At 41.5% G+C, this 11,418-nt stretch overlaps 1 protein-coding gene across 2 annotated transcripts; it reads left to right on the forward strand.

The window, feature by feature from the left end:
• The first annotated feature begins 1,811 nt into the window (after nt 1-1,811).
• Nucleotides 1,812-10,549, forward strand: shox (short stature homeobox). 2 transcript variants are annotated; one of them, XM_050049074.1, is made up of 6 exons: nt 1,812-2,237; nt 3,742-3,950; nt 7,103-7,160; nt 7,359-7,468; nt 9,676-9,888; nt 10,250-10,549. In XM_050049074.1, the coding sequence occupies exons 1-6, from the start codon at nt 1,997-1,999 to the stop codon at nt 10,337-10,339; spliced, it is 921 nt and encodes a 306-aa protein (XP_049905031.1). In that variant the 5' UTR covers nt 1,812-1,996; the 3' UTR covers nt 10,340-10,549. The 2 variants fall into 2 exon arrangements, with proteins under 2 accessions (XP_049905031.1, XP_049905032.1); XM_050049075.1 differs by having other exon boundaries at nt 7,380-7,468.
• The last annotated feature ends 869 nt before the right edge of the window (nt 10,550-11,418 follow it).

An 11,418-nucleotide genomic window follows, 5' to 3' on the forward strand; every position in this document is an offset into this window, starting at 1 on the left:
ATAAAGATACATTGTGATATAGGTTGTCTTATTTTAATTGGATGCTGTGTTCGTCATTCATATTAAACATGCACAGCCTATAGGCCTTCTGGCGATGTGTCTTCCATTATTATTCTGGAGGAAAATTTTGTTTTGCATTGAAGAGCTGTAAATTAGCTCCAGTGTTCAAAACACAATAGTTAAAATAATATTCTAATAATAAATATAGTTGCATCTGTGCTGGTTAACCATTTATTTCACTGTTTAATAAAATATTATGATCTGATTTTTGGTTTCTGCTCATGTTCATGTATCCAACAGTGATATATTTTAAATTACGCACTAAAAAGACTGAACAAATAAAGGTGGATGATCTTTTTTGGTTCCCAGAGTTGGGTGGCACATGCAGGCGCCGTGCGTAAAAGTTCCACATTTCCTCTAATTTCACTTTTATGAAGCCCCTGTTGGTGGATTATTTCGTTACACGCACGTGCGCCCTTTTTGTAAACGCCACTTTTATTGTGTGTGTGTGTGTGGGGGGGGGGGTGATATCGAGGCACACGACTGAGAGCGCAGATTTGCGTCTTAAAGAGGATTTAGGTCCATTAACAACAAAAAAGGCGCAGTTCGTGGCACGAGGGAGCGACCTCGACTTGTGCGTCAGCCGCAGTGATGTGAAGCGGGGCTCACTGATAAATGGAGAGACATCAAACCGAGTCATTAGAGAGCTGAGATATGAGACTTTCACAGTGGCGGGCCGCTCAGGGCGGCACACCCAGGGGAGCACACTCTTCTCCCGGCCTTTTGTGTTTGTGTGCTGGACTGATGAACGACTTAGATAACGTTAAGCCATTATGGGCTCACTTATTCCCATGAAAAATCCTGTAAATAGAGGGAACATTTTTTTATCTCCCCACTGCTGATATCTATTGATTTGTAGCCTCATATTTGTAACCGGAAACCACAAAGGATTACAAGTGAATACTTAAAAGGGAGCCGAATTTATAAGAGCTAAATATTAATTACAGCTTTATCTAGTGATTAGAAATGTGTTGCTGTTAAATGCTGGCTACTTTTCCTCATGATTTCCAGTTTGTTAGATTTATTTAAAATATTTAAAGAAGGCAGAGAGGGGTGAAAATCACTTTAAAATGGTAAAACATTTGAATTAAAACGCACTAAAAATCATGAAACAGGAGGTTTGTGGCCTTTTAAAATTTTACTGATATCAGCTGCAGGTAATTGAAGTGTGCTGGGGTGTTTAAAAAATATTTAGGATTAGGAAATATATATTTTTTCAATTAATTAAATTAGATTTTGATCTCACATCTCAGTTTTTAGACTTTAAAATTAACCCCACATTAGTGAAGTGCACTCAGCTGACGCAGCAGAGGTTATAGGTGACTTATATGAGCCACACATTAGCGCTCAGACACATTTATCAACTCAACAAACACCGTGGAAAAAAAATAAAAAATCACGGGGCAATCCCACAAACCCAGCAACTGTATCTCCTAATCGCGTTAATTAAATTTTCGCCGAATTAATTAGACATAACAGCCATATACAGCCTCCTCGCAGGAGAGAGCCACCGTAGGCATTTTAATGACCCCGTAATTCAATTAACCGCCTCCATCAGCTCCATCATTGATTTGTGGAGGAAGAAGAAGAGGAAGAAGAAGAAGAGAAAAAAAAGCTGCTGAAAGTTGAATTCTGCAAAGTCGAGCCGGCCTGTAATTGCTCAAGACACAGAGATCGGAGGGAAGAGGGGGTGGGGGGGCTGGGCTGAGGTGGCCGTGTATAAATAGTGTGCTCTCAAATACACAGTCACAACAGCAGGAGTGATCTCACCTCCTCTCCACCCCTTCTATCTATCGCTGCTGCCAGCCTCCCCAAAAAACGAGCGTATCCGTGCGCAGTGCTGGTGCTATATAGACACGGTAAGGTATACACACACACTGAGAATTCACGGTGGATTTCCTTGACCGGGACCACTACTGAGCGCGCAGAGCCGACCATGGAAGAACTTACGGCATTCGTGTCGAAATCTTTCGATCAGAAAACCAAGGAGAGCAGCAAAGAGAGTATCACGTACAGGGAAGTTTTGGAGAGCGGCTTGACACGGGCGAGGGAGCTGGGCAGCCCGGAGACAAACCTGCAGGACATAACGGAGGGCTGCCCGGTGCATCTGTTCAAGGACCACGTCGAGCTGGAAAAGGAGAAACTCAAGGACTTTAATGTTTCGAGAGCGACTGAGGGTAAGATTTATTTAATATCTTTAGGAGAAAAATGCTCCGTATTGTGTCGGGGGAAATGTCTCAAGTTCAGTTTAGTATCGAGAGCGACGTTTTTCTTTCTTTCTTTTTTTATTTTGGTTGTTTTGTTTTCACAAATCCACGCGTAAAAATGAGTTTACGCACGAGTGCGCGTTTAGTTGGAGTAGATTTAGAAAGTTAGCACATTATTGTGTTGTTATAATGATTATTTAACATAGCAGGAGGCGGGCCCTTCGTCTGATGGTCGTTTTAACTGTTTGATGATTGTTGTCAGACGTTCACTCGGTGCCCAAACGAAAATACGCTTATTGTAATTTTTAAAATATAATTTAATCACATTTGTAACGTTTAATACTCAGTTTAGCCTCATTTTAATGGCAGTTTAACATTTTGTGCCAACAGGAAAATATTTGTCCACTAAGAGGATGTAATAAAGTGTATATACTCCACTTTATTTTCCTTTTTATCTTATCATTTTATATCATATGTGCCATTATTTAAAAGCTTATCACTAATACTACAGTGATGTAGTGTCCCCTTTAAAATCTACACTCTGTATGGTTTGCTAGTTTGGATTATGCACTCCAAAAAATCACACTTTCACGTGTTAAATTCCTGCAAATTGAAAATCTGCCACTTTTAAAAATGGATATCCTTCTTTAATTAATTGTTAAAAGGTGCAGGCCTGTTTTCACCCATTTAGCTGGTTTCTATATTTATCTTGCAGGCAGGGTGAAAAAGAATCAGCATTATAAGCGGTATTATTGTGCCTCATACTTTAACATCAATGCAAGCTAATAGAGGGAGGCTCAATCTCTGTGTGTGGGGTTAATTTCATAGGCATTTTTATATGACATTATACGTAATATTAAATGACTTCCAGGTGTGGAGAAACACATTTTCACGCCATAACAAAACAGGCCAGCTAATGATACCAACACACTGATAACACCTTGGTGCAGTATAAGGTTAAAGGAATATTGTCAGTGTGTCACAGTGAGTGAGATAAAGACATGATAAGGAGATGAAATGTTAAGAGTGCCCATTTTTTATTTATAGCCTGAAATAACCTCAGTGTGTTTTACGGAGGCGAGTAATTAGGCCCAAATCTGCTCCGTTTAGCCGGAGCTTAATTCTCTGCTCTTTAAATCGCCTCTGCCCTTATTAGGCTTACATGCCATGTATTGACTGATTTACTTTCCCTGACATTACACTGACTTATGGAGGCTGGAAACGCAGCCACAGGCCTCCTTCTCCTTCTCTTGAAGAAACAGGCTGTGTAATGTGTGTGTTGCTGCCAAATTGCCAGGCCTAAGGCCCCTGACAGGGCCCGGTGTAGAGGCTATGTGGGGGCCAGTAATGTGAGATAGATAGTGGATGTTTATGTTGCTGCTGCAGGAGGGCGTAAAGTCCAGAATGTAAACGCCATCTTTTCCTTCTTTGTTTTTTATTTATTTATTTATTTAAACCGTGGGCCGTTTAACAGGGATTTACGAGTGCAAGGAGAAGAAGGAGGACGTGAAGTCGGAGGACGAGGATGCACAGGGCAAACTGAAGCAGCGGAGGAGTCGCACTAACTTCACCTTGGAGCAACTCAACGAGCTGGAGCGGCTCTTCGACGAGACGCACTACCCGGACGCTTTCATGAGAGAGGAGCTGAGCCAGCGGCTGGGACTGTCCGAGGCCAGAGTGCAGGTGAGGGTCTACTCCTCTTCCTCCTCTTCCTCCTCTTCTTCTTCCTATTTTCTCTAACTTAACTGAGTCAAAATGGCAAACCCAGCGGGGCTGCAGTGTGAGCAGGAAACAGTCTTGCAGGGACTGGCAGTGTGTCAGTGTGACAATATTCTCAGTGTTAAGAAGTGATATTAGGAGTATTATAGTTTTGATTGTGATCTAATCAGTCTTTAATTGAAGCTGCGATCACTGATATTTATTCAAAAATGTGTGCAACATGGAAAAGTATAGATTTATCTTGAATTTATTTGCATATAAAACAATTAACGCACCTAATAAACACATTTTATTATCAGCTCTTTTTCAAATTTCCTTTTTTTAGAAAAATAAAAAATAATCCAGTTTTTATTAATCCAGTTTGACCTCATGCTGATCATGTTTTCCAGCTTTTTTAAAAAAATATATAAATCAAAGAAAATGTGTAAATCGAAAGATTGTTGTGTGTCCTGCAACACTGAAAATAAATAAATAAAAATATCAATATCTCATTAGGGTGCAGGCATGATTACTTTACACACCTGAGAGATAAATGATGTACATTTTGTTTTAAAAAACACTAAAATAATCTTATAATATTCCTTTTTGGATTTTTAAAGTGTCTGTTGCACTCAGTAGTTTAATTTCATCGCAATCTGCTTTTTAAAATTCCTCGTGGTGTCGTAATACTCCTGCAGGGTGTCTCACTTTCACTGTTACAGTTGTATAAAATCCTGCAAAAATTGTGTGCACGATTAATTTGGCTCTTTCAGGATTTGTAGGCTCGCATATTGAAATTAATTCACATTTTGACTCAGTGTTAAACCACGTGTCTGTGTCTTCTGTGGTGCAATCAACACACAGTAACGAAAACATGAAAGAAAACGACACTAATATATAAATAATAAACTTTTACAGGCTGTGTTGGCAGCATGAGTCGATGCTATCAAACACGTGCTGCTGCTGCTGTAAATGATCCGGGATGCAACAACCCTACTGAGGTTGCAGCAGTAGGCCTGCAGATCCAGCAGCCCTACGATCAACGATCCGAGCAGCCTTAGGGGAGCAAAAAAAAAAAAATCCCAGCAATGATTAAAATGAATGAAGAGCCTGAATGGCTGCTTCAGGGGACGCGCTCTTATGTCAACTCGTATCTCTCCTCATTTTCTTTGTAATATCTGCCATTGGCTTGATGTAGTGTCCCCATAAAAACAGATTAGAAATAACTCAATTCTGGCCCAACTCTGCTGCTGTTCAGCGATCTAATCGGATGAATAAAAGCCATCATGGAGCTTTATAAGCCCACCGACTACCATTTTGAGCTCGGGCTTGGCTGACAGAACAACACTGCAGTTATCACTAATAAAGTTCATCGCATTTAAATAATCTGTGGTGTGAATATGCTCCTGTGTGTGTGTGTCCTGTGATCAGAGAGCACTGATGGCGTCTGCTTGGACAAATAAAGCATTTTAAGGTGCGTTTTGGGGGCACGTTGTCTCCACACTTAGTGCGCGTGGATTGCAGCAGAGGCTGTTGCAGGCTGTGAAACCTGCGCTCCGAGCAGCTGTCAATGAATCTAATTGAAAGTTATGAGAGCTTGGTGAGGAGCAGGCAGTAATTCGGTTAGGACTAATATCTTTGGGTTTCTGGCGCGCTGCTAAATTAAATGTCATTATTCACTGTCTCTAATAAAAAATCAAAAAGGAAATGAGATTAGGGTATTTGTGAAGCGCATCATTGAGTGGCCCTTAATGAAGAAATAACTGTCTGAACCAGTGTAGTTCACTTTGCTTAACATACTGGCGCGTAATTGGAATTGATCCCGGGCCCGTCTAATATTAGCCTTGATTTATCTGAGGGATTACGGTGCGTCCATGCACAATCACCTGGGATTTTCATAAACACCTTTTTCTAGCATCATTTAACGCCGCAGAGCTGGTTACACATCGCCTATACATGCATGACAATTTACAATGTGTGCTTTTATTTATTATTATTAATATTATTATTATTAATAATGAAAATAACAGCAGGAATGATGGAAATAATAATTAAAATAATGTTACTTAATTAGTAAAAAATAAATAAAACACCTCACATTAATGCAACTTGCAATTTAATGCTATTAAAAAAATATAAAATATTAAAACCTTTATTAAAAATATGTTTACACGATTATTATTTGCAGAATAGAGCAGTGTGTATGCATTTTAATATTTCCATTTGACTTCGGCTCATCTGCCGCTCGTCTCTCAGTCCATAATAGTAATTGTAGTCCCATCGACACGCTGATGCTCGCAGCTCAAAATGGCTCCACGGCACCTTGAGTCATCATCATCATCACCACCATCATCATCCCCATCATCATCATCAGTCTGCGCCCTTTGTGGTCCCGCGACCAGCCGCTAATTTCGCATCTGTAAATGATAATCATTGCGGGGGTCGGAGGGGAGGGGAGATAATGTTATTCACCGAGGCAAATTAGGTTGATGATGATTAACAATAGGCCGCAGCCTGCAGCCTGCAGCTTCAAAGACAGACAGCTAATTGGAAGCTGCTTAACGAAGGCTTTTATTATTATTATTATTATTATTAGCATTATTAGTATTAGTATTATTATTGCATCTTTTTAAAGATATTTTGACAGAATATTTCCATTGCATTTTTATAGTGTATGATTGTGCTGAGTTTATAGTCATTTTATTACATTTTATTATCTAACATCATAATGTTCCTCGAAGATTTTGCTGTAAAACTAAATATCACGTTTATAGTGACCTTGTTTTTTGATTCAGGATTTTCTGTAGTCGTTTTTATTTTTTAATTTAGTCTTGCATACATTTCTAACAAATTCCAGCCTTATTTATGTCCTTTAAATCTTTATTTTTATATCACAAAAACTGACAGTTATTTTTTCTCTACAAGCAGCTAATTAAGATTTAATGTGCTCATACCTGCCTCTGAATTTTCTTTATACTTGTTACAAATAAATTATAATACTATTAAAATAAAATCAGGTATGATTTTTTTTTTTTTTTTTTTTAAAAAGGACAGCAATTACGTTTTGTTAAAAGCTGTGTTTATTTTTAATTTTTAGTATTTTTCCTCTAGATAACTCCCTTCTTTTCTCATTACAGGTCTGGTTTCAGAACAGAAGAGCAAAATGTCGAAAACAAGAAAACCAGATGCACAAAGGTAAATGTCGCTTTTTCTTTTTTTTTAAAAATCACTTTCTGAATGATGTTATTTATATTTTTCCTTTTTTGGTGGGTGGTTATTTATTATTTTATATATTTTTGCAATTTGACACTTTTTTAACTGCATGTGGAAAAAAGAAAAAAAAACTGTGACCTGCTCATCTCACATAACAACAACTGTCTGGCTGTCTGACAGACATCTTTCCCTTCTCTCCAGGTGTTATTCTGGGCAGCGGCAGTCACCTTGACGCGTGCAGAGTAGCACCCTATGTCAATATGGGTGCCCTACGGATGCCCTTCCAACAGGTAGGCCGTGGTCTTTTATTAGAGCTGACAAACATTTAGAAGCATCCAATCAGGAGGGGCGGGCAGAATAAATGTAGGAAAGTTAAAAATGCAGGAAGAAAGAAAAGATGATTACTCAGCATGTTGTTGTGGAGGAGGTGAAGACGGTGGCTGTAGTGAGCTGGAGCTACATGTGTGTGTTTTCCTGTGGTGGAATCTGTGTCAAAGCGCAAGCCTTCTATATTTGTATGCTCACAAGAATCTATAGGCCATGTGCAGCTATTAGATGTGAGTGATGAGAGACTGGGTGTGTGTGTGTGTGTGTGTGTGTGTGTGTGTGTGTGTGTGTGTGTGTGTTGGAGAGGGGGGGGAGGGAGCGAGCTCAGACCTCAGTGCACCTTTCACCTCCTGGCTGTGTGGAGAGAGGTTGAGCTGTAACAGGGAGAGAGGGAGAGCTGGACAGACATTTTGATCTGCTGCTATCTGCTCTCGCGTCCTGGCTGCTGTGTTGTCTGCTTGACCCCTCGTGGAAAAAAAAGCGGCGGCCTAATTAAGCCAACAGTGCGGCAGGCGCGAGCACATAAAAGAGATGATGAAAGCGGCGAATGGAGTGGGCTCTGATGGATATTGGCGTTGAGCTGCACTGGCAGGGGTGGAGGCTTGAGGCCTGCATACCGAGATAGGCTCGCTGTTTGAGGTTGAGCTGGGCGTTGGGCAGCGTGCACGGGTATTACAATGCTGCATATGCATATAAAACAAGTGAATGGCGAGTGGTGTGGTTGGATAAGGTGCGTGACCTGTAAGTATAAGGTCTGAGGGTCGAATCTGGCTCCTTCTTGTTCTTTTTCAGTTTCAACCAACAAGCCGTAGTGTAATGAGGGGTGTCACAGGTATACGGGGTGTACCCACCTCTTAGTATCCCCACCTATCAGTCAAAAAGGAATATATAGGAGAGATGTCCTCTGTAACCAACCCATTGTACTTGTAGTACACCCACTGCAACAACTGCCCCTACACCAGTGCCAACAAGTGACGAAAAACTGCCCAAATCATCCTTATAAACAAAATACTATGCAAGCTGTGAGCGTGTACGTGCGTGACAAACTCATATGCACATGTACGAAGATACACATGCGTCAAACGTCCACTATCTGTCTCCTCAGGGACAGATCATGTTCTGTCACGTCCCCCCAGAACACCCCATCAAACCCAAGTTTCAAGAAGTTGCTTACCATCAGAGCTCATACATTTTAATCAGATGTTTTCACACTGTACATTTGGAAATTATCAGTCGCAGCTGCAGTTTGTTACCCCAATTGTTAGTGTGTGGAAACGCTCGTTGTTTGCAGGAGGTTTTGTTTCGGATGCTATCGCGGCACTGTGATACATCTGTGGTTCGAATTAATTCTCCCTTTCATTTAACAACTTAAGTCGTTTTCAGTCATTTTAAGGCCAATATGAAAGGGAACGGAGTGGGGAGAAGAAAAAATATTTAGTCGAGTTAAAACTTTGACTTTATATCGTTCTATTTTGGTTGGAGAAGAAAGCACGAAATACTTTAGTTTTCCCCACTTCTTCCTGCGGTGTTTGAAACACATGAGGAATGGCAACAGGCTCAGCTCGCTCCCTCTGAAGTGAGTGGATGCTTAATTTTCACCTACTTCTTATAAAATAATTGCCAAGAATGTGAAAACTGATATTCTATGCTCCTTATGGTTCCTTTTTTTTCCCTTGACTCAGGAATATGTCTGGATAAATATTTATAACTCCAAATATGTGAATATCTTTTTAGTGCAAAATTGTTTATTTATGCAATTGAATACATAATCAGGGTAACAAGACTGCATATTTCCAAGGGTATAACCGAGTCCTCAGTCTGAATTAAACAAATCTGTTCTGGGTCCTCGAAAGACTTTGATTCTAGACGATTAAATTGGATGTGGTGTCTGAGAGCAATGTATGATTCATTAACTTTTAGAATAGCTGACATGAAAAAAAGGGGCTGAAGCGCAGAGTGCAGCCCTTAACTATTTTCTTAGAAAACACACTGTAAGCAACAGCTTTGAGGGGGTAAAATTTGAGGGGGAATTTAATAGTGTCAGACTGTGAAACCTAAATCCTCACCCCTCTTCACACACACACACACACACACACACACACACACACACACACACACACATGGCCTGAGGCACCCGTGCTGACTAACTTTGTGTTTTGCCGTTCTGCAGGTCCAAGCCCAGCTCCAGTTGGACGGCGTTGCCCACTCCCACCCTCACCTGCACCCTCACCTGGCCGCTCACGCTCCCTACCTGATGTTCCCGCCTCCTCCGTTCGGACTACCTATCGCATCGCTCGCCGACTCGGCCTCTGCAGCGGCGGCGGTGGCGGCAGCTGCCAAAAGCAACAGCAAGAACTCGAGCATCGCCGACCTGCGACTCAAGGCAAGAAAACACGCCGAGGCTCTGGGACTCTGACCCCACCGGGCTGCCCCTCCGCTCGCCTGATGCCCATAATCGCCTCTCACACAAGACTGAGCCTGTGAAAGGGCCGTGACACTCACAGCTAAAACTAAACTAAACAAAAACACTGAGTGAGAATGAAAGAGAGGAACACATACAGAGAGGGGGGAGAGAGAGTGTGTGTGAGAGAGAAAGAGGGGAGAACAGTGGAGGAGGAAAATAAAAAAAAAATAAAAAGGAGGGAGCGAGAAAATTGTCACAAAACCAGCTGCCAAAACAAACCACTTGTAGAGAACGGTAATTAAATACCAATGAAATCACCTTTTACTTTTCGCCCCAACAGGCAGGACTTCTGCGGGGCCAGTGGCTCAGTCCACTCCAGGCACAGATCACATCCCAAGGACCGTACAAACACATGTGGATGTCTGTCTGAGGGCCAGGCCGGGGCCCGTCAGACCAGAAGACGTTAGAACAAAGCAAACTGGCAGGCAGCAGCAGGGCCAAAAGCAGAGCCTCGCTGACGCTGGCTGCCGCCATGTTGACAATGCGGAGGGGTTGAGCATGGGGGGAAAACAGACCCACCTCACCGAGGCATTGGAACGGCTCTCACCTTTACACCCTCCCCCGCCCCTCACTAGAAAAACGAAGAAAAAACATTTAAAAAAGGCCATATTTGTCTCCAACCACTGTGTTCCCTGCTGCTGCCAAGTGCATGAGCTCTAATGGAGGACCGTTCTGGGACTGGCCTCCATCCACACCTGACATAAACGCTCGACAACTGTTTTTAACACTGCCATTCAACATGCCCACACCCCCCCTCCTACACCTACAAAGGTCTCCATTATGGTTTGATATCCTTCTTCTTCTGGACTTGTGCTGTAACAAAAGCAACAACTCATGTTTCCTTTGCTGCAGAGGGGAGAGATGTTACTCTGTGTTGCTGGGCATGTGTCGGCGAGGTTTTGCATTTCTCCTCACAGCGTGCTCCCTCTCTCTCTGTCTTTATTTCTTTCTGTTTGTTGTGTTGTATCCTGGGTAAAGAAGTGAAGATAGCCTTTGCACTTCAGGTCTTGTATGTGGGTGTTTTACAAACGGCACTACAAGCAGATACTACTTTACTAATTAAAGGGGGACGGGGGGGATTTGATATTGTCATGTGATCAGCAAAAAGGACATTATCTTGGATAAAGGGTATACCTTTTTTTTTCCCTCCTTTTCTTTTTTTTGTAATTCTGAAAATATGAAGAAAGCATCAGTCAAACTGAAATGCAATGGTGTGCAGTTTAAGTGCAATACTGTAAATAGCAAAAAAGTAAAAACAGCTAGCAGTTAATCCTCAACGATAAAGAGACCCAATGATTTTTTCTTTTCTGTTGGAGTGTTGAATATCTTTGCCAAACACACCAGTTTTTCTACAGCAGTGTGTATTTTGTTAAGTCCGAGGAAAGTCGCTCATGACCAGGTGCCATATCCCACGTATGTATCCAAGCAGTTTTGTATACATCAGGTGCA

Source organism: Epinephelus moara, chromosome 7, assembly GCF_006386435.1.
Source record: "Epinephelus moara isolate mb chromosome 7, YSFRI_EMoa_1.0, whole genome shotgun sequence".
Lineage (NCBI taxonomy): Eukaryota > Metazoa > Chordata > Actinopteri > Perciformes > Serranidae > Epinephelus > Epinephelus moara.